This window comes from Jaculus jaculus, chromosome 1 (assembly GCF_020740685.1).
Source record: "Jaculus jaculus isolate mJacJac1 chromosome 1, mJacJac1.mat.Y.cur, whole genome shotgun sequence".
Lineage (NCBI taxonomy): Eukaryota > Metazoa > Chordata > Mammalia > Rodentia > Dipodidae > Jaculus > Jaculus jaculus.
The window spans coordinates 162,288,768-162,311,422 of record NC_059102.1 but is presented as its reverse complement, the minus strand read 5'-3'; the positions used below and the strand labels follow the sequence as shown (position 1 = coordinate 162,311,422).

The window sequence follows — 22,655 nt, the reverse complement described above, 5'->3', positions numbered from 1 at the left end:
TGGGGCACCAAAGTGCCCACAGACTCACAGGTGCTGTGAAGACTTCGTTTATTGGGGCTCCAAAGTGACCTTGTTGTTAGTGGGCTGGTGTGGCATGATCTATGGCTTTTATTTCCATGCTTTGGTTCTCAGTCCTCAGGCACTTGCTTGTGAATCTGCAACAGGGGTCACCTCTACTGTGAGACTTAAAAGACACCGCAGCTTCCCAGTCTGGTCCTCCCGAGCCTTGCCCCACCCTAAAGCCCCCCAAATCTCTAGGGATAAGACTAAGGGAGGAGGCTAGCGGGGTTGGGGAGGGTCCTGTATTTACTTACCGCTGCAGCAAGGCTGGGCCAAGCCAGAGCCCCATGCACTTTGGCATCCGGGCCAGGGATGGACTCCAGGCCCCACAGGGTGAAGCGGCTGAAACTGCCGGTGGCTCTGATAAAGCGATCCTGTGAAAGGGGCCTGGCTCAGGATCAGGACGGCCACTACCACCCCTACCCGGCAGCCCTGTCCCTCTGCTCACGAAGTCCCGTTCTAGAGACTCCTGCTCCTCTTCGACGTTCTCCGAACGCCCCGAGGAGTTCTGCTTCCCCATCAGCCCTTCTCCTTTCTCCGTGACCATCACGTATCCCGCGAGGCCGGGCGGCACGGCCACCTCCTCGCCCCGTAGACTGCGGCCCCGAAACGACACCTGGAGTCCTGCAGGAGGAACGTGCAGAGGCATCAGGCAGGGCCGGGCGCCCCAACCCCGCGGGGCCCACCTCGCAGCTTCCGCGGGGACTGCCGGGAGCTGCGGTCTGGGAGGCTCACCGTCGCCACCCTGGCGAATGGCGGGCGTGAAGAAGCGCTCCACGGGGGCGGGCCTGCTCACCAGGACCTCGCAGGGCAGGAGATGCAGCGTGGCGGGGGCGGCGTCCCGCAGCGAGGCTGGGCGCAGGTGAACGCGCTGCTTCTCGAGCGGCTCCTCTCCGCCGCTCTCCATCCTCCCGCTCACGCCAAAGCTGGCGGGCAGAAAGCGCGGAGCCTATCGGGAGGCGGGACAAGTCGGCGCGGAGCCTTGTGGGAAGCGTAGTCTTTTCCCGGAAGCCCGGTGCAAGCCACGCCTCCTTGCAGTCAAGGCCTTTTCATTTTTTTTTTTTTTTTATTTTGAGACAAGGTTTCTCATTGTATTCCAGGCGAGCCTCTCAAACTCATGGCAATACTCTACTTCAGCCTCCTTAATGCTGGCGTAATATATCACAATTTACTCTCTATCTGTTGATGCATCCCTAAACTGATTTCATGCATAATTTGACTACTATGAATAGTGCCAAAATAAACGTAAATACACAGCTTGTCTACGACAGGCTGAATACGCAGCATGTCTACGACAGGCTGATTTAGATTCATTCCTTCTGGTGTATACCCACGAGCAATATAGCTAGATCATGTGGCAGTCATAATTTTTTTTCTTTTTTTTTTTGAGGTAGGGTCTCAGCCCAGGCTGACCTGAAATTCACTATGTAGTCTCGGGCCGGCCTCGAATTCACAGCGATTGTCCTACCTCTGCCTCCCAAGTGCTGAGATTAAAGGCACCACCATGCCCCGCCTAGCAGTCATATTTTTTAATTAAATTTTTATTTACTTGAGACAGAGAAAGAGAATGGGTGCACCAGGGCCTCTAGCCACTGCAAACGAACACCAGGCGCATGCACTACTTTGTGCATCATCTGGCTTACTTAGGTACTGGAGAATCAAACCTGAGTCCTTAGACTTTACAGGCAAGCACCTTAACCACTAAGCCATCTTTGCAGCTGCTGGTAGTTGTAAAAAAATTTTTTTTGTTATTTTTATTTATTTATTTATTTGAGAGCGACAGACAAAGAGACAGAGAGAGAGAGACAGAGAGAATGAGCACAGCAGGGCTCCAGCCACTGCAACTCCAGACACATGCGCCACCTTGTACATCTGGCTTACATGGGTCCTGGAGAACCGAGCCTCGAACTGGGGTCCTTAGGCTTCACAGGCAAGTTCTTAACCACTTAGCCATCTCTCCAGCCCTGGTAGTTGTATTTTTAAATTGTACTTTCACTTGTCCTACCTCCCCCTCATCTCCTTTCTATTCAATCCCTTCTTTCCAACTAGTTCTTCTGCTTTCAAGTCTTAGCTATGGAATTAAACTGGATGGCCATGATGAAATATTGATTGGCCTAATATTGTGCAGGCAAAGACAGCTACTGTGAGGTCATGAATACAAGGGCAAATTATGTCTGAAAAACAGGCGTCCAAAGCACTCCTTCCCATCATCTTTCTGGCTCTTACATTCTTTTTTTTTTTTTTTAAGTCTCATGTATTTTTATTTTTGTGTTTATTATTTTTATTTTTTTTTAATTTTTATTAACATTTTCCATGATTATAAAAATATATCCCATGGTAATTCCCTCCCTCCCCCCCCCACACTTTCCCCTTTGAAATTCCATTCTCCATCATATTACCTCCCCAACTCAATCATTGTACTTACATATATACAATATCAACCTATTAAGTACCCTCCTCCCTTCCTCTTACATTCTTTATGTCCACTCTTGTGCAGTGTTCCATGAGGCTCGGAGGTGATGATATAGATGTCTCATTTAGCCCTGAGCACTCAACACTTATTCCCAGCACTTTGATGGGTTTTAAGTCTTTTCAGTAGCCGTCAGCTGCAAAAAGAAACCTCACCAGGTGTGGTGGCGCACACCTTTAATCCCAGCACTCCAGGAGATAGAGGTAGGCAGATCACTGAGTTCAAGGCCAGCCTGAGACTACATAGTGAATTCCAGGTCAGCCTGGGCTACAGCAAGACCCTACCTCGAAAAACCAAACAAAGAAAAAGAAGGGAGCTGGAGAGATGGCTTAGCAGTTACAGTGCTTGCCTGCAAAGCCAAAGGACCCAGGTTCAACTCCCCAGGACCTATGTAAGTCAGATGCATTAGAGGATGCACACAACTGGAGTTCATTTGCAGTGGCTAGAGGCCCTGGCGCGCCCATTCTCTCCCTCTCCCTCCCTCTCTCTATTAATAAATAAAAATAAAATTTTAAAAAAGGAAAAGAAAAGGAAACTTATCTAACCACAGGTGAGGGTGAGAGCAGCATTAATAGGCATAAACAACAAATATTTAGAGGGCTTAAAAATTGATTTTTTTTAAATTATTTTTATTTATTTACTTGAGAGCAACACACACAGAGAGAAAGAGGCGAAAGAGAGAAGAGAGAGAGAGAATGGGCATGCCAGGGCCTCCAGCCACTGCAAACGAACTCCAGACGCGTGCGCCCCCTTGTGCATCTGGCTAACGTGGGTCCTGGGGAATCAAGCCTCAAACCGGGGTCCTTAGGCTTCACAGGCAAGCGCTTAACTGCTAAGCCATCTCTCCAGCCCGATTTTTTTTTTTTTTTTTTTTGAGGTAGTGTCTTCCTCTAGCCCAGGCTGACCTGGAATTCATTATGTAGTCTCAGGATGGCCTTGCTCACAGTGATCCTCCTACCTCTGCCTCTGGAGTGCTAATATTAAAGGCTTGCATCACCACACCCAGCCAGATGTTCTTTTTTTGGAATATTTAGTTATGAGAGGGAGCAAGCAAGCAAATTCCAGATGCATGTGCCACTTTGTGCATCTGGCTTTATGTGAGTACTGGGGAATCAAACCTGGGTCATTAGGCTCTGCAGGCAAGCACTTTTTTTTATCTTTTTTTTAATTTTATTTTTTATTTAAGTACTTTTTATTGAGAACTTCCATAATTGTAAACAATATCTCATGGTAATTTCCTCCCTCCCCCCACTTTACCCTTTGAAACTCCACTCCATCATACCTCCCCCCCTTCAATCAGTCTCTCTTTTATTTTGATGTCATGATCTTTTCTTCCTACTATGATGGTCTTGTGTAGGTAGTATCAGGAACTATGAGGTCATGGATATCCAGGCCATTTTGTGTCTGAAGGAGCACATTGTAAGGAGTCCTACCCTTCCTTTGGCTCTTACATTCTTTTTTTGTAAATTTTTTTGTTTATTTTATTTATTTGAGAGTGACAGACAGAAAGAGGCAGAGAAAGAGAGAGAGAGAGAGAGAGAGAGAGGGCGTGCCAGGGCCGCCAACCACTGCAAACGATGCATGCACCCCCTTGTGCATCTGGCTAACGTACCTGGGGAATCGAGCCTTGAACTTAGGCTTCACAGGCAAGCACTTAACCGCTAAGCCATCTCTCCAGCCCTGGCTCTTACATTCTTTCTGCCTCCTCTTCCGCAAGGGACCCTGAGCCTTGGAAGTGAAAGGCAGGAAAGAAAATTTTCAAGTAAACTTAGTGAAGAAACAGCTGGTTGCTACAGGTAGGGGACAGCCTGAACTGTATATTCAAAAGTAAATCAAAAATAGGCTAAAAGATAGGCTGCGAATGGCCCAAGATAAGGGTTGGTCGGGTCAACCTAAACTTTATGTCCCGGGAAGGGGAAAAACAAAAATACAGATTTGAGAAAAACCAAAATAATAAAATAGTTTCCCAAGACAGCCTGACCAAGGACTCTGGTTATGCACAAATAAGATATGTAGACATAACTGTTCAAGGTTGGCAAATACCCTTGTGAAACCCCCTCCCCTTTCCCTTCCTTGCTAAAAACCCTATAAAAAGAAGCACCCAATAGGGCTCAGGGTCGACTCCTCTGTCTCCTGCATGAGATACGTGTCGACCCCAGAGCTCTGGTTTCCCGAATAAAGCCTCATGCTTTTGCAGCAAGTTTGGTCTCCCGTGTGTCTTTGGGTGCGTGCTATCTCGAGACTTGAGTGAAGGTCTCCCCCTGGGGGTCTTTCAGAAGGTGTGATTGAGATATTTCAGTGCTGAGCACTCCTCTGTCACTTCTTTTTTTTTTTTTAATGCTTATAATTCACTGTGGAATCATTGTTTTATTAACAGTAAGTATATATACTTATAGATATTAATCCTCTGTCACTTCTTCTCAGCACCATGATGCCTTCTGAGTCATCCCAAGGTCACTGACATCTGAAAGAGAGGGTTCTCTAAACAAAAGTGAGAGTAGCATTAATATATGGGTATGAACATTAAGAGAAGTGCTTACTAGGCAGTTTCATGAGCATAGTATATACTTTTAACCAGATAGCAGATGACGTTATACTCCTAGGGCTCATGACTACCCCTGTTGTAGGTTTTCAGTATCATCTGCAGGCAAGCACTTTGACCACTGAGCAATCTCTCCAGCTCTAATTTTTTTTATTTTTTTTTCAAATTTTTATTAACAACCTCCATGACTATAAAAAATATCCCATGGTAATACTCTCCCTCCGCCCACTTTTCCCTTTGACACTCCATTATCCATCATATCCCCTCCCCATGATTTTTTTATTTTTATATATTTGTTTATTTGAGAGAGAGAAAGAGACAGAGAGAGAGAGAGAATGGGCATGCTAGGGCCTCTAGGCACTGCAAATGAATTCCAGACACATATTTCACCTTATGCATCTTGCTTACATGGGTCCTGGGGAATTGAACCTGGGTCCTTTGGCTTTGCAGGCAAGTGCCATAACCACTAAGCCATCTCTCCAGCCCTGAATTTTTGTTGTTGTTGTTGTTGTTTTGTTTTGTTTTTCAAGATAGGGTTTTACTCTAACCCAGGCTGACCTGGAATTCACTATGGAGTCTCAGGGTGGCCTTGAACTCACAGTGATCCTCCTACCTCAGCCTCCTGAGTGCTGGGGTTAAAGGTGTACGCCATCACACCTGGCTAACCTTGATTTTTTTTTAATTATTTTATTTTATTTATTTATTTGACAGCTACAGACAGAGAGAGAGAGAGAGAATGGGTGTGCCAGGGCTTCCAGCCACTGCAAATGAACTTCTGACGCGTGTGCCCCCTTGTGCATCTGGCCTACGTGGGTCCTGAGGAATCAAGCCTCAAACCAGGATTCTTAGGCTTCACAGGCAAGCGCTTAACTGCTAAGCCATCTCTCCAGCCTGATTTTTTTTTTTTTTTTTACAATGAATGAATGTTGGATTTTGTTAAATTTCTTTTCTAAACATATTGACATCATGCTGCATTTCTTCTGTAGCTTGTCACAAAAAAAACTTCTTCCCTGGGGAAATGTGAACACACTTTCACCCTAAATAGGGCTCAGATGGCAGACCAAAGTACCATTGTATCGATACCAGTTTGGTGAACCAATGCATTTACTAGGGTTACTTTCAGAGCCAAGAAAGGGGTTCTTTACAGGAATGTGGGGCCCCCAAAGCAACAGCTTTGATGGGACTCTCAGAATCAAGATTACTCCTTGGATGATCCTCCCTTTGCCTCAGGATGAAGGCTTACTTACAGAGCATCAGCACTCCAGAGTGGGCGCACCATGGAGAAGTCTCATCCTACCCTGAATGACAACTTCCCTGTAACAGCCGCTTCAAGGAGCTCTTTGTCTCTGTCCAGGAGTATGGAACCCCAGAGCAGCACTTCAGTGGGGCTCACTATATCGAGATTACCTCCACAAATGCTCCTCCCTCAGTCACTGAGACAGGGCTTACTTACAGAGCATGGAGACCCCAAAGAAGCCACTTCAATGAAGCTCATTGTCCCTCAATCTTTTACTCTCTATATACTCCACCTCCCTATGAGGCCAAGAGACCTCATCCATCCTTACATATAGGTGACACAGGGGGTGCTGAGATCTCAAGTGGGGTCTGATGACGCTCCCCACACCGTCTCTCCTGAGTTGTCCCAGCTGCTTTTCTTCCCTTTTTCTTTTTCTTTTCTTTTTTTTTTTTATTTTAGTTTTTAGTTTTTCAGGGTAGAGTTTTACTCTAGCTCAGGCTGACCTAGGATTCACTACATAGTCTCAGGGTGGCTTTGAACTCATGTCGATCCTCCAACCTCTGCCTCCCAAGTGCTGGGATTAAAGAATTAAATGTGTACACCACCATGCCGGGCTTGTTGATGCTTTTAAAGCCTAGGAGATAATTTCCTTTTTGAATTTTTTGTTTTCTACTTGACATAAAATAACTTAAAGTACAACATAAATCTGAAAATTACTACATAGTAATATGTAGCTATAGAAAATCTATAGCTATATCTATACCTATGGTAAGTGTGGTATACTATTCACTGCTTAATTCTCCCAATATAGAGCAAGGTAATTTATTTCATGAACTTTTTAAAAAAAATTATTATTTATTTGAGAGAGAGAGGGAGGGAAAGAGAGGATCGTCAGATAGAGAGAATGGGCACAGCAGGACCTCTACTGCAAACCAACTCCAGACACATGTGCCCCCCATAGCTTACGTTGTACCTGGGAAATTAAACAGGGGTCCTTAGGCTTTGCAGGCAAATGCCTTAACTGCTAAGCCATTTTCCCAGCTTTTTTTTTTTTTTTTTTTTTTTGAAGTAAGGTTTCACTCTAGCCCAGGCTGACCTGGAATTCACTCTGTAGTCTGAGGCTGGCCTCGAACTCACTGAGATCAGCCTACCTCTGTCTCCTGAGTGATAAGGATTAAAGGAGTGTACCATCAGCCAGGCGTGGTGGCACACACCTTTAATCCCAGCACTCGGGAGGCAGAGGTAGGCTGATCTCAGTGAGTTCAAGGCCAGCCTGAGACTACAGAGTGAATTCCAGGTCAGCCTGGGCTAGAGTGAGACCCTATCTCGAAAAAAAAAAAAAAAAAAAAGGAGTGTACCACCATGGCTTCATAAACTCTTTGTGTTGTTTGTTGTCATTTTTGTTTTGAGATTCATCTTTTACTTACAAATAAATTAGGAAATGTCCCCTATAAAGTCTAAAGCAATGTAAGAAAACCACTGGCTCTGCAGTGATGTATGTGTGGAAGGAGTTCATGCCACTGTTTCTTCAAAGTAGGAAATTGGTGTGGTAACACACACCAGTAATCCCAGTGCTTGGGAGGCAGAGGCAGGATCATAGCAAGAAGTCCAGCCTCGTCTACTGAGTTGAGTTCCAAGCCAGATAGGGTTACATAGAGAGACTATTTCAAAAACAGGAATAAAACCAAAATCTATAATGATTTTGTTAAAAAGAAAAAAAAATACCATGATTATGTGCAAGAACTAAAAAAAAAAAAAAAAACGTTCTCAACTTCAGTCTGGCCAAATGTATGAGGTGAAAAGGATGTCACTTCCATTCAGTGACAGTCCTCTCCAAGACAAGAGCATTTGAGCAAAGGACTCAGTATGCATTTAGACTATCTGCTCGAGGAATAGAGAGACCCTGATCTTTTTTTTTTTTTTTTTCTCGTTTCTTGAGAGAGAGAGGATAGGCAGGGAGAGAGAGAGAGAGAGAGAGAGAGAGAGAGAGAATGGGTGCACCAGGACCTCCAGCCACTTCAAAGGAACTCCAGAGGCATGTGCCCCTTGTGCATCTGGCTTACGTGGGTCCTGGGGAATTGAACCTGGGTCTTTTGGATTTGCAGGCAAGCGCCTTAACGACTAAGCCATTTCTCCAACCCAAGACCCCTGTATTTAAGGGTCAAACTTTCAGCTTCTCTGCTTAGTTTGGTCTGCTGTTCACCCTTTGTTCTTCTAGGATTCCTTCAATAAACACTTGCTGGAGGGGCGTGTCATTCTCCTTTCCCAAATCTATTTCTCCTACTAGGACCACATTTTCTTCCTACAAAAATCCCCCGAGAAGCCGGTGGCGCACGCCTTTAATCCCAGTATTCCGGAGGCACAGGTAGGATTGCAAAATTCGAGGCCACCTTGAGATTACATAGTGAATTCCGGGTCACCCTGAGCTCAAGTAGGACCCTACCTCGAAAAACCAACCAAACAAACAAACAAAAAATCCCCCAAGGAATATTGCTATACTTTTTGCCCACGTAAATACACTTCACAGTCTGATGTAGCACTGTTAGCAAACTGATCAATGCTTCTTAAAAAGGCTATAAATGGGGCTGAAGGATGGCTTAGCGGTTAAGGCATTTGCCTGCAAAGCCAAAGGACACAGATTCAATTCTCCAGGACCCACGTTAGCCAAATGCACAAGGGTGCGCACACGTCTGGAGTTGGTTTGCAGTGGCTAGAGGTCCTGGCGCGCCCATTCTCCCTCCTTCTCTGTCAAATAAATTAAAAAATAGCCCATCCACCCCCCCACCCCCGCAGTTGCCACCTCGGTAGGGCTGGAAAGGAACGGGGCCCCTCTTCACCTGCACGTCAGCATTGGCATCCGGCCGCCTAGGCCTGCCCTTTGTCTTTTGGTTTTCTGATGTTCATGAACTCTGTGGAATGGGCAATTACACCAGACAATGTTCATGTTGTTTAAAGTTGTTTTACCACTCTGTACCTTTATGTGGAGACTTGACTATTTTACCACTAATATGTATGCTCATGGCGATCCTCTGATCCTTCTACCTCTGCCTCCTAAATGGTCGGACTAAAGGAGTGCACCACCACATTGGCTGATCAGAGAGAGCTCAACATCTGGATGGCGGCATGCCCCACAGAGGGCAGAGATGCTACCCTCTGTACCACCTCGCATATGCTTTGCCCATGTGTCTGTTCATCCATACCCTCTGTTGTTTGAGATAGAGTCTCACTAGGTAGCTCTGCCAGGTGATCGTCCTGCTTCCAGCTCTGCAGTGTTGGGATTACGGGCAAGAACCACTATGACTGGTGATAAAATATCCTTTTTATTTATTTATTTATTTTTGGAGGCAAGCCCAACACACTGGCTTTTTTTCAATATCTTATTTTTTTTTAATTTTTTAATTAATTTATTTATTTATTTGAGAGTGACAGACACAGAGAGAAAGACAGATAGAGGGAGAGAGAGAATGGGCGCGCCAGGGCTTCCAGCCTCTGCAAACGAACTCCAGACGCGTGCGTCCCCTTGTGCATCTGGCTAACGTGGGACCTGGGGAACCGAGCCTCGAACCGGGGTCCTTAGGCTTCACAGGCAAGCGCTTAACCGCTAAGCCATCTCTCCAGCCCTCAATATCTTATTTTTATTTATTTATTTGATATGAGGAAGAGAGAGAGAGAGGGCAAGAGAAAGAGAGAATGTGTGTGGCAGGGCCTCAAGCCGCTACAAATAAACCCTAGATGCATGTGCCACCTTGTGCATCTGGCCTACATGGGCCCTGGGGAATTGAACCTTGGTTCTTTGGCTTTGCAGACAAGTGTCTTAACTGCTAAACCACCTCTCAAGCTCAATATCTTTTTTTTGTAGTACAATATTTTTATACATTTTATACATATATAGTTTATAAGGGAGCTGCTGAAAATACTATATGCTAACACTGACAATATGATAAACAAGGGGTAGGGTGTCAGGGGATGGCCAGGGTCACAGGCTTAGACCAAGAGCCTTTCAATAGACTGCTGAATGGACTGGATCCACTGCATGAGCTGAGAGCCTTCTTTGATGGTGACAGACAGGCAGTGACAGACCTTGAGACCCCACAGGCTGGGCCCAGGGCCTGCTTGGGATGCACAAACACACAGGGGACATTCTCGTCTTCACACAGCAATGGGAGGTGCAGGATGATCTCCAAGGGCTCAACATCCACTGCCATCATGATGAACTCGCAGATGTCCGGTCAGTGTTCTGGTGGCCTCATTGGCTCCTTTCCAAAGCTGTTTGTAGTTACACGGTTGCTAAACAAGGTTCAGTATTTTTTTTCTTTCTTTTCTTTTCTTCTTCTTTTTTTTTTTTTTTTTTCAGTTTTCTGAGGTAGGGTCTCATTCTAGTTCAGGCTGGCCTGGAATTCACTATGTAGTCTCAGCAAAGGTCCAATAGTTTCTTGGCAAGGTGGCATCTACGAGCAGATAGGCCTTTGGATTAAGATCAGCCTCTGTCAGGGCTGTAGTTGCTGGCCTCGCCACCTCACCCTCAATATTTTTTTTTAAGATAAAGCAGAGCAAAGTTTATTCAAAAACAGAAGTGAGCCGGACGTGGTGGTGCACATCTTTAATCCCAGCACTCGGGAGGCAGAGGTAGGAGGATCGCCGTGTGTTCAAGGCCACCTTGAGACTACATAGTGAATTCCAGGTCAGCCTGGGCTACAGCAAGACACTACCTCGAAAAATAAAAAAATAAATAAATAAGTTAAAAAAAAAAAAACCCAGAAGTGAAACAGCACAGAGAAATAGACTTTGTGTTTTGTTTTGTTTTGTTTTTGAAGTAGAGTCTCACACTAGCCCAAGCTGACCTGGCAGTCTCAGGGTGACCTCAAACTCTTGGCGATCTCCTTACTTCTGTCTCCTGAGTGCTGGGATTAAAGGCGTGTGCCACCACACCCAGCTTTTGAAACAGGCTGTTTTTGAGAGGAGAGGATCTGGAAACCAGAATTCTAATTTGTTTCCTTGAGTTCTGTAACGATCCTAGAAATGATCAAACCCAGAGAAGCACTGTGGAAACCTGCCTTATAGCCTGTTGGTCAGAATCAGGTCACAACCTGGTACTTACTGTTGGTCTAAATTGTGGGACAGAACACTTAGGCCTGCTTTGGTGAGGGAAGTTGAAAGTCATCTGGTGTCTAGCACCGTAATAGTGAATGGACAAAGTGGATGGGTACATGGATGGATAGAAAGATGGGCATACACGATGGTCAGTCCTTACATGGGCCAATTATCTTATTCTAAGACTAAGGATTAACATCACGTTTTGCATCTGTATGAAAATAACTGCATGTCTGAATTTCCTTGCCACCAGTACTCTGTTGGGCTTGCCTCAAAAAAAAAAAAAAAAAAGGAAAGAAAAGAACAGAAAACGAAAAAAGCAAGAAAGAGAACGCCCCCCGCCCCCCACACACACCTGCCAGCAATGCTGGGAAGGGAGAGGAAAAAACCAGGGAAGAATTTCCCTCACACAGAGAATAGCAGTCTCTGGAGGAAGGGGCTCACCCTGACATGGTTCAAGTCCATCCACATGAATCAGGCATGCAACTAGAATGAGCCTCGTCAATCATCACCTGATTGATTGGTGGGCCCAGGAAGAACACGACTTAGGAAGGACCCACCCGAAGGTGGGGAGGGAGTGCTAAACCACAAAAATTGAGGAAGAAACAGGAAGGTGTTTCTGAGGAGGGATTAGGAAATTGCTGCTTATAGCCATCTTGGATGAGACTGAATAAGATGTGGGTTCTAGTCTTGCCAGGGCTTAGCATCCATGTTTCTGTGGGTCAGTCCCTAGGTAACTACCTATCAGAAAAAGTTGTCTTGCTCTTAATCAGTATAACTGAGAGGGGCTGGACTGCAGGCAGGAATTCAACAGCTCCAGTGGTGGCTTTTCTAAGACCTACTTTTCAGTCTGGCCAGAGACTGTTTAAGGACCTGACATTGTGTTTTATAGATATTGAAAACAGCTAGACAAGTTTCTGTTTCTTAGAACTAACACCTTCCCGGTTTGGCAAAGGCTTATAAGGAGCCAGGCATGGTGGCACAACCTTTAATCCCAGCACTCTAGAGGCAGAGGTAGGATTTCTGTGAGTTTGAGAACACCGTAAGAATACATAGAGAATTCCCTAAGATTACATAAAGAATTTCAGGTCAGCCTGGGCTAGAGTGAGACCCTACCTTGAAAAAATAAAAACAAAAAAGTTATTATTATTGTTGAGCTTGTGGGCAGGGGAAATGACTCAGCCATTAAAGGTGCTTGCTTGCAAAATCTGATGGCCCATGTCCGAATCCCCAGTACCCATGTAAAGCCAGATGCACAAAGTGGTATGTTCATTTGAGTTCATATGCAGTAGCAAGAGGATCCCTGGCATACCCATTCTCCAATGTCTCTCTCTTTCTCTGTCTCATCTATGGACATGACCCAGCTTCTTCTGCCATTAATGCTATTCTCCTGGAATTTGTAAGTCTGAAATAAACTCTTTCCTCCTATAAGAAACTTTTGGGTGGTTTTTATTTTATTTATATTTATTATTATTATTCTTTTTTTTTTTCCTGTTTCAAGGTAGGGTCTCCCTCTAGTCCAGGCTGACCTGGAATTCATTATGCAGTCTCAGGGTGACCTCTTGAACTAACAGTGGTCCTCCTACCTCTGCCTCCCGAGTGCTGGCATTAAAGGCATGTGCCACCACACCTGTTTTGTTTTGTTTTATTATTTTGATTAACCTGCCCACCACACTTCCTTTATTCAGTCTCTTCCTCTGACCTCACTTAAGCCATTCCACCCCAAGTAATCTGTTCATCTATTTACATATATTCAATACAATCCCCTTAAGTCCTCCCCTGTCCTCCCTCCCTTCTAACTTACTGGCCTTTGCTACTGATTTTTACCCCAACTCATACACAAGTCTGAACATTTGTAGCTAGGACCTACATATGAGAGAGAACATGCGATGTTTGGCTTTCTAAGCCTGTGTTACCTCATTTAGTATAACCCTTTCCAGATCCATCCATTTCCCTGAAAAATTCATAATTTCATTTTTCTTTGCTGCTGAACAGAACAATTCCATTGTATAAATGTACCACATCTTCATTATCCACTCATCAGTCAAGGGACATCCAGGTATTGTGAATAGAGTGACAATAAACATAGATGTGCAAGTATCTCTAAAATAGAGAGACGAGTCCTTAGGATAGATCCCTAGGAGTGGTATAGCTGGGTCATATGATAAATCTATTTTTAGCTGTCTCAGGAACCTCCACACTGATTTCTACAATGGCTGTACCAGTTTACATTTCCACCAATAGTGTAGAAAGGTTCCTCTTTTTCTGCATTCTTGCCAGTATTTATATTGTCTTCCCACCTCCCCACCCCCCAAGATAGGGTCTCACTCTAGCACAGGCTGTCCTAGAATTGACTATGTAGTCTCATGCCTCAAACTCATGGTGATCCTCCTACCTCTGCCTCCCAAGTGCTGGGATTAAAGGTGTGAGCCACCATACCTGGCTTATTCCAGCTTTTCTTTTTTTCTTCCAAATGAATTTTAGGATTTTTTTTTTTAAATTTCCATGAAGAATGCCATTGAAATTTTGATGTGGATTGCATTAAATGTGTAGATTGCTTTCGGTAAGATTGACAGTTTCACAATATTGATTCTTCCAATCCAAGAACATGGTATGTCTTTCCATTTCCTAGTGTCTTCTGCAATTTCTTTCTTTTTTTATTTCTATTTTCTTTTTTAAATTATTTATTTTATGTATTTGAGAGAAAGAGAAAGAGGTAGATAGAAAATGAGCACACCAGGGCCTTCAGCCACTGCAAATGAACTCCAGACACATGTGCCACCTTGTGCATCTGGCCTATGTGGGTCCTGGGGAATCGAACCTGGGTACTTTTGCTTCACAGGCAAACACCTTAACCACTTAGCCATCTCTCCATTCCGATTTCTCTCTTGAGTGTTTAAAGTTTCATTTAGGGCTAGAGAGATAGCTTAGTGGTTAAAGCTCTTGCCTGCAAAGCCAAAGGACCCAGGTTCAATTCCCCAGAACCCTGTAAGCCAAATGCACAAGGTGGTTCACTGTAGTAGACAGTTTCAGGTTTGCTGAGATGAACTTCCAGACCAGGCACAGTTATGGAAGCTTACATTTATTGAAGTTTACAGATCCAGGGGAAGTTCCATAATGGCAGAAGAAGCTGGCCTTGACTTCACAGGACCAAACACACACAGAGAAAAGTCGCACAGCACAGCACACTTCAGGAATTCCAACTGGGCACACTTTGCATATCTTTAGATTGAAATCCCACACCCACCACCACACCTTAGGGCTGGACCCTAAGATCTACCCAATGACACCACCTCCAGCCAGTTGGCTGCAGATGCAAACTACAAACTAATAAAATAGTAAATATATCGGGGCCATCTATTCAAACTACCACACTCATGTATCTGGAGTTCATTTGCAGTGGCTGGAGGCCCTGGCATGCCCATTTTCTCTCTCTCAAGTAAATAAATAAAATTAAAACATATATTTTTTAAGGTTTTCATTTAGAGGTTCCTCACTTCCTTGGTTAGGTTTATTACAAGGTTTATTATTATTATTATTTTGTGGCCATTGTGAATGGGAGTGATTCCCTGATTTCATCCTCTGCATGTTTGTTGTTAGTTTATAGGAAGGCTACTGATTTCTGTGTGTTTATTTTGTATTCTGCTATGCTGCTAAAAGTATCAGCTCTAACAGTTTTCTGGTAGAGTCTTTAGGGTCCTTTATGTATATAGAATCACATCACCTGTAAATGATAATTTGATCTCTTCCTTTCCAATTTGTATCCTTTTTATGTGTGTCTCAGCCTGCCAAATGCTGGGATTAAAGGCATGTGCCACCACGCCTGGCTGATCTTTTTGATATGTTCTTATATTCCGTCAGTATTTTAAATTTTTTTATTTATTTATTAGAGAGAGAGAGAGAGAGAGAGAGAGAGAGAGAGAGAGAGAGAGAGGGAGAGAATGGGCCTACCAGGACCTCCAGTGACTGCAAACAAAGTCATGAACCACCTTGTGCATCTGACTTACGTAGGTACTAGGAAATTGAATCTAGGTCCTCAGGCTTCACAGGCAAGCCCCTTAACCACTAGGCCATCTCTCCAGCCCTGTTTGCCAGTATTTTATAAAGAATTTTTACATCAATTTTCATGAGAGAGATTTATCTGTAATTTTTTTTTGTTCTGTCTTTGGTTTTGGTATCAGGGTGTTGCTGGCTTCAGAGAAGGAGCTTGTTTGTTAGAATTCCTTCCTTTTGTATTTGATGGAAAAGTTTAAGAAGCACTGTTGTTATTTCTTCTGTGAAGGTCTGGTAAAATTCACTTATGAAGCCATCTGTGCCTGAACTTTAGTTGGGAGATTTTTTTATAGCTGTTTTGATCTCCATGCTTGTTATAGGTCTGTTTAAATGGTTTATCTCATCTTGATTTAATTTTGGTAGGTCATATAAATCAAGGAAATCATCCATTTCTTTCAGATTTTCAAGCAGTGGAGTATATGTTCTTAAAATATGTCCTCATGGGCTGGAGAGATGGCATAGAGGTTAAGGTGTTTGTCTGCAAAGCCAAAGGATCCCGGTTCAACTCTCCAGGACCCATGTTAGCCTGATGCACAAGGGGGCACATGCATCTAGAGTTCCTTTGCAGTGGCTGGAGGCCCTGGCGTGCCCATTCTCTCTCTCTCTTTCTCTCTGCCTCTTTCTGTCTTAAATAAATAAATAAAATACATTAAAAAAAATATGTCCTCATGATTATCTGAATTTCTTTGGTATCTGTTGTAGTGGTGCCCTTTTCATCTCTAATTTTATTGTGTCTCTTCCCTCTTTCTTTTGGTCAGATTTGCTAAGGGTTAAGGGTTTTTCAATCTTATTTATCCTTTCAAAGAACCAACTCTTTGTTTCATTAATTCTTTCTTTTGTTGTTTCTATTTCATTAATTTCTGCCCTAATCTTTTTCTTCCCATCTACTGAGTTTTGGCTTTCCTTATTCTTCTTTTTCCAAGGCCTTAAGGTGAAGCATTAAGTTGTTTACTTGTGACCTTTCTAATTTTTTAATATAGGCATTTAAAGCTATAAATTTCCCTATTAGGGCTGTTGCCTTCATTTTGTCCCAAAGGTATGCTGTGTTCTCATTATCATTTGATTGTATGAATTTTTTTATTTCCTTCTTGATTTATTCATTCCATCATTTAGTAGTATACTGTTTAGTTTCCATGATTTTGTGCATGGTGTATAGCTTTTCTTGCTGCTGATTTGTAATTTAATCCCATTGTGATCATATGGAATGCAAGGAATTCTTTCAATTTTCCTGTATTTGTGTCTTAATATATGGTCTATTTGAGAATGTTCCATATGCTGCTGAAAATAATGTGTATTATGCAGCATTTGGATGGATGTAGATATCTGTTAGGTCCATTTGTTGTATGAACTCATTCAACCTAGATATTTGTTTATTTTTTTGCTGGGATGACCTGTCAGTTGATAAGAGTGGGGTATTGAAGGTATCCACTACAATTGAGCTTGATGATCTCTGTGATCTTAAGTCTAATCGTTTGATGAAATTTTGAGCCCACATATATGTGTCCCACCACCTAGAGCCTTTTGTGGTGGTGGCTCGGCCCCCAACCAGCTACCACATAGCCATCTGCCTGCCCCCTGACTCCATGCTGTTGCTATGGCTAGAGACAGCCCAGGTAGATGGAGTGCCAGTAGTCCTATGGACCAAAGATTGGGATTTGCTGCCTTTGGCAGGGGACTATATCCGTGGGCTTGCAGCCTGCTAAATAAAACCTACAAGACCAAATGGGACAGGACTGTAGCTCCTGGAACCTCACATCAGCCTATTCTGTTCATATATGCACACCTTCTCTTCCTCTATTTCTTTATCCCTTGGTTGAGCACTATGGTAAGCACTTTTCCCTAGTTTCTTGAACCCCCCCCCCACTCCTAAGCCATCCCTCTCTGCTACACCACCCACAAACATCCCAGCGTGTGCAGCTAGCAGCAGGTTCCCTCCCCCAACCTCTTCCTTCAAACTATGCAGCTATGAGCCACACTCCCTCTCTTCTCTTACTTCTCTGTCAGCTCAAACCAGCTTCCCCTTCCTCTGCTGACCCACCAATGCTGTCACTTCTGGGCTGGCAGTTTGCATCATCACTGGTTCTCCAGCTCCTTGTCCCTTCCCCTTTCTCCCTTTGTCTAAAGCCTACACCCCCCACCCCAGCTATTAATAAACTCCCTGTTTCCCAAAAATGTGTGGTCTCAGTCCTTTTACTTGAACCCTCTTTCACTATGGAGGTCTACAATGTTAGGATTTACTCTGGAACTTGTGTGTGTGTTTGTGTGTGTGTGTGTGTGGTACATGCACGTATGTAAGCACACATGTGCAGGAGCATGTGCATGTAGGTGGGAGCCAGAAGTTGATGTCTTCCCTTACACTCTCCATTCATGAAGTCTCTTACTTGAAACTAGAGCTCATGGATTTGGCTACTCTAGCTAGCCAGTTTCCCCGTCTCCACTTCCAGAGGCTGGGATTACAGGCAGGGCACACACCCTGAAGCATTTGTGTGGATTCTGCAGATCTAAATTCCTCATTCTTGTGTAGCAAGCACTTTATCCACCAAGCCATCTCCCCAGCCCCAGTCTGGAACTCTTTATATATATATATAAATATTCATTTATTTGAGAGGGAGAAAGAAAGGCCACACCAGGGCCTCCTGCCACTGCAAACGAATTCCAGACACAAGCACCACCTTGTGCATCTGGCTTATGTGGGTACTGATAGTTGAACATGGGTCCTTGGGCTTCAAGGGCAAGTGCCTTAACTGCTAAGCCATCTCTCCAGTCCCTGGAACTTTCTTGAGGCTTATGACCCACATCAGTATGCCTATAGACTATGCCTAGTCTAGGTACAAAAGAAAACAAGACAGGGCTGAAGAGATCGTTCAGTGATTAAAGGTGCTTGCATGCAAAGCCTGACAGCCTGGGTTCAATTCTCAAATACCTACATAAAGCCAGATGTACAAAGCAGCACATGCATCTAGAGCTCCTATGCAGCAAGCTCATTACCCTGCCCCCCCACACTTGCAAATAAATCTAAACAAAAATTGAAAAAAAAAGCCAGTGAAAGTTGATGAACATTGCTTCTCCCCCCCCCCCCACCCCCGGGGCAGAAGTTACAGGAGTATTTTATGCCCTTAGCAGTCCCTTGGGCTAGTCCCAAGAGCCACAGTCCTGTCCCATTTAGTCTTGTAGGTTTCTTTTTTAATTTTTTTGTTGTTTATTTTTATTTATTTATTTGAGAGCAACAGAGAGAGAGAGAGAGAGAGCGCCAGGGCTTCTAGCCACTGCAAATGAACTCCAGATGCATGCACCCCCTTGTGCATCTGGCTAACGTGGGTCCTGGGGAATCGAGCCTTGAACCAGGGTCCTTAGGCTTCACAGGCAAGCGCTTAACCACTAAGCCATCTCTCCAGCCCCCATTTGGTCTTGTAGGTTTTATTTAGCAGGCTGCAAGCCCACGGATATAGTCCCCTGCCAGAGGCAGCAAGTCCCAATCATTGGTCCTCAGGACCACTGGCACTCCATCTACCTGGGCTGCCTCTAGCCGCAGCAACAGCATGGAGTCAGGGGGCAGGCAGATAGCTATGTGATAGCTGGTTGGGGGTTGAGCCACCACCACAAAAGGCTCCAGGTGGTGGGACACCAAGGCCTCCAGGCCCTGTGGCCCAAGGGGGCACCACACACAACTTTCTACACCCTTTGGGAGGCAAGAGTCCCACAACCTCTCAAAGAAGTCCCTCTCAGAACCCTTGGGGATCTGTGGGAAAGGCAAAAAGAGGTTAGCAAAGTTGACAGTCAGGGGTGGCAGGTGGGCATGGCAGGTGAGGCCAGTGGGGGTGGTGTAAAGGGCCTGTACATGCAGCTGAGCAGGGGCTGGACGTCGGGGCTGTAAGGGCAGGTACAGAGGGTGGGCAGGTCGGCCTGGACACAGGCAGGGTATGTGGATGGCCTTCAAAGGTGCATAGAGTTGTCCTTGCACACAGAAGCGCAGCTCCAAAGAGTAGGCAGGGTCCAGCACCTCCACCTGCAGCTGCAGCATGGGCAGTGGGCCTTTGGCCCTGTGGGGCTCCACACTTAACCGGATGGGAGGCGGGGTCTCCTGCACCATCAGTGTTGCAACAAAGCCCTGGTTTTCAGCCACCAGCGATGAGGCCAGTGCAGGCGTAGCAAGTGAAGGGCCCAGGGCAACTCTCAACTTGGGCCCTGCCAGGTGGACCAAGAGACTGTAGTAGAGACGGGCATGATCCCGCCCATCAGGGTCCTCTAGCTGCCTGGCCAGTCCCTGAAGCAAGTCTGCTAGGCCGTCCCCCCCACCTGTCCGCAGCAGGGCCTGGCAGACCCGAAGCAAGGCCTGCTGTCGACCCCAGTCAGTGCAGTGGATGGCTGCAGCCTGCAGAAAGTTGAGGGTGGCCCTGTGAGCACCTCCCTCTGCCACTTTTTCTAGAATTTGCAGGTGACAGCAAAGAGCTTCACCCTTGCCTGGTCTGGTGACCACCTCCTGCCACAGCACCTCCTTGAGAGGTCTCCCCAGCTCAGGGCCCACCCGATCCAAGAGGTCCACAAAGCGGGGAGCCAGCAAAGGCCGAGCTCGGTACAGCTGGGACAGTCCATGAATCAAGGGCTTTACAACTGAGGGTTGCATGGCCAGGCAGCTGGCCACCAGGTATGAGGCCTGGAAACACAGAGTGGCCAAGTCCTGAGGACTACCATCCAGGGCTGCCCTCTGCCGCAGGCCAGCCAGCAGCTCCAACAGGTACTGCCGTGGACTTGGAACCTGACCTTTCTCCTGTTCTTCATCCTCAGCACAGAGCAGACACAGCAAATGCAGGCGGGCCAGGAAGGCCATCGGGTCATTCAGGAGATCAGGCATGAGGCTGCGGCATAGCTGGTGCCCCAGCAGCAGCGGGGCAGCCTCCTCCCCTTCCAAACCCAGTGGTGAATTCTCGGGGAAGCTTAGGAGACAGTGCAGGTAAAAGAGGTGCGTAGGTGAGGGCAAGGCTGGGTGCTGGGCAGCCAAGGTGAGCCTGCGGAGCAGCAGAGCCTCATCCTGGGCGGTGAACAGGGCCTCACCAAAGGCCGCCTTCAGAGCAAGAACAGAGTGCAGCAGGGTCACTTGCGCTGTACCGAGCAGCCGAGCCAGCTGGGGCTTAAAGATCACAGGCGATTGTCCCCGAAGACCCCGCAGGGCCCAGCCCAGCAGCCACAGAAGTTGGGCTTGGGCCACAGTAGTGAGCAGGTAGGAAGTATCCAAAAGCTGGGCCACAGCAGCTCTCAGCTCCCTGGCTTCCTCAGGGCTGGGCTCCAGCCCTGCAAGACCAGGCTCCTTCTCAGCTGCAGGCCAGCTGGGTGTCTGGGGCAGAAGCTGGTCATCCGCCTCTTCAGCTAATGTCCAGTCCCAGGAGCCACCCCCAGGGGAGAAGACCCCAGCCACAAGCAAATCCTGCAGGCCAGCTCCAGACCTGGACTGTACCACCAAGGTATTGCGCAGAACGAGTGCCAGAAGCATGCTGAGTGGCTGGATGGGACCCGCCTGCCCCGAGAGGCTCCGTAGCAGCCCCAGAGAGCCTCTCAGGAGCCCGGGCTTGCAGCTTTCCAGCTCTCGAAGGCACTCACACGCCGTGGCCTGTAGAAGTCGCTGTTCCGAGGTGGGTCCAAAGCCTCTGCCCACATCACGACCTAAAGCCAAGCCAAGCAGTAAGGGTAGGAGCCGGCAGGAGGCTCCTGAAGTGGGGCTCAGGGCACCTCCGACCAGCAGGGTTGTGGTGGCTGCTAACAGCAGGGGTCGTCGGAGAGCTGAGGGCCTTGGGGGTAGAAGGAGGAGAGTGTCCAACAGAAAGGTGGCAGCAGCCTCCGCAGCAAGAGCATCAGGCCACAATTTGTCGGGGTACTCCAAGCTCAGTGCCAGCAAGGAAACCTGGGATGAGGGATTTAGGGTTCATGATTCAGTAGGCTGGGTGGACCACGTGGGCTATGGCAGGAGGCAGGGGCAGCTCAGAGGGCCTACCTTGGTTGGCTCGCTCAGCTTTTCATTCCTCAGGTCACTCAGCAGGTCGCGACCCAAATCTTCACTCTCGGCGCCGGCCATGAATGTAGAAGGGCTCATCCGGAAAGCACCCAGGCGCTGGGCCCATGCTTCCCGGCTCAAGGGCCCCATGGCCAGGCAGGTCACGCAGTTCTCTGCAGAGGAGAAGGAACGTCAATGCTTTCCCACGGCCGCCAGAGGGCGCCCCGGTGCTCTGCCAGCCGTGCCGGGGCAGCTGTCACCCCAGGGTCGTACTGCAGGAACCCCGCGTCTGGGTCCTCTGCTGAAGCTAGAGGCTTCCGGGCTGATTCCGGGAGCGGCGGCCATGGCCCCTGCGGGACGGGACGCCAGCGATCAGGGCGGGGGCGCTTGGGAGGTGCGTGCCGAGAGCTCATTAGGCAGGCCGCCCGCCCGCCCGCCTACGGCCGGCACCGAAACCACGGCGTCTCCCGGGCCCCTGGCGCCCGTGGTAACGGGCCGGCTGCTCTCACCGCCTGAGTCAGCCGCCGCGGGCGCTCGGTCGGCTCCTTCCGGGCGGGGTGCGCGGCGCGTGGGCGGCCGGGACCTGGCGGGCCTCGGGGGCGGGGCGTAACGGGGCACCGCCTGGCCGGCAGGTGCCGACTCGCCGGTTTCGCTGGGGCTGAGTAACTGTACCGCCGCGCAGGCCCCCTTCCCCGAAACTGCCGCAGGCACGGAGTGAGGTCGAGTCGGGTGGGCCGAGCTCCCAGCGCCCGCTTCCCAGGGCGGCGGTGTTCCCAGCAGGCCCGCAAGCGCGCCCCCTACCGGCGCCCGCCCGGGCCTCTACGCGCCGCCCGGGGCTGCGGCGGGCTGCAGGTCCTCCGGCGGCCGCTGGGGGGTGCGCGCGGAGCGGTCCCGGGGCGCTTCAGGAAGAGCTTGCTTGTGGGCCGCGGGCGAACCGGTCCAACCGGGGCCGCAGGGCTTGGCTTGGCGTCCCCAACGCCGGCCCGCCCTCCCCCCCACACCCGTTCGGCTTGGGGGCGAGGAGCAGGCGCCAGGGTCGCAGCCGGGCGGCACCTGCTCAGCTGTGTCCGAGACCTTGCAGATCACTGACCGGGGTCGGGCGGGGACTGGGGCGGGGGGGGGTGGGTGCGGGAGTAAGCGGACGGGTGGGGCGGGGCCAGAAGTCGGAAAACAACGGAATCCAGACCTGGGACGTGCGGGGTTGCCGGGGCCTTAG

General features: G+C 47.6%; 2 protein-coding genes and 1 pseudogene across 2 annotated transcripts; all 3 read right to left on the bottom strand.

Moving 5' to 3' along the window:
• Positions 1–31: 31 nt before the first annotated feature.
• On the bottom strand, positions 32–1,007 carry Rnaseh2c (ribonuclease H2 subunit C). Its single transcript, XM_004656686.2, has 4 exons — positions 796–1,007; positions 509–684; positions 315–434; positions 32–155 (listed from the first exon to the last, which is right to left on the bottom strand). The coding sequence occupies exons 1-4, from the start codon at positions 965–967 to the stop codon at positions 129–131; spliced, it is 495 nt and encodes a 164-aa protein (XP_004656743.2). The 5' UTR covers positions 968–1,007; the 3' UTR covers positions 32–128.
• Positions 1,008–10,293: 9,286 nt separating this feature from the next.
• Positions 10,294–11,871, bottom strand: LOC101598965 (annotated as a pseudogene).
• A 6,983-nt stretch (positions 11,872–18,854) lies between these two features.
• On the bottom strand, positions 18,855–21,978 carry Ap5b1 (adaptor related protein complex 5 subunit beta 1). Its single transcript, XM_004656465.2, has 3 exons — positions 21,949–21,978; positions 21,440–21,612; positions 18,855–21,349 (listed from the first exon to the last, which is right to left on the bottom strand). The coding sequence occupies exons 2-3, from the start codon at positions 21,587–21,589 to the stop codon at positions 18,875–18,877; spliced, it is 2,625 nt and encodes an 874-aa protein (XP_004656522.2). The 5' UTR covers positions 21,590–21,612; positions 21,949–21,978; the 3' UTR covers positions 18,855–18,874.
• Positions 21,979–22,655: the final 677 nt, after the last annotated feature.

Coding starts and splice junctions, on each gene's coding strand:
- Rnaseh2c (XM_004656686.2), bottom strand. CDS start 967: ATGGAGAGCGGCGGAGAGGAGCCGCTCGAGAAGCAGCGCGTTCACCTG. Junction 435..508: donor AGTCTCTAGAACGGGACTTC/GTGAGCAGAGGG, acceptor CCCCTTTCACAG/GATCGCTTTATCAGAGCCAC. Junction 156..314: donor GGCCCAGCCTTGCTGCAGCG/GTAAGTAAATAC, acceptor CCCCTGTTGCAG/ATTCACAAGCAAGTGCCTGA.
- Ap5b1 (XM_004656465.2), bottom strand. CDS start 21,589: ATGGGGCCCTTGAGCCGGGAAGCATGGGCCCAGCGCCTGGGTGCTTTC. Junction 21,350..21,439: donor AGCTGAGCGAGCCAACCAAG/GTAGGCCCTCTG, acceptor CCCTCATCCCAG/GTTTCCTTGCTGGCACTGAG.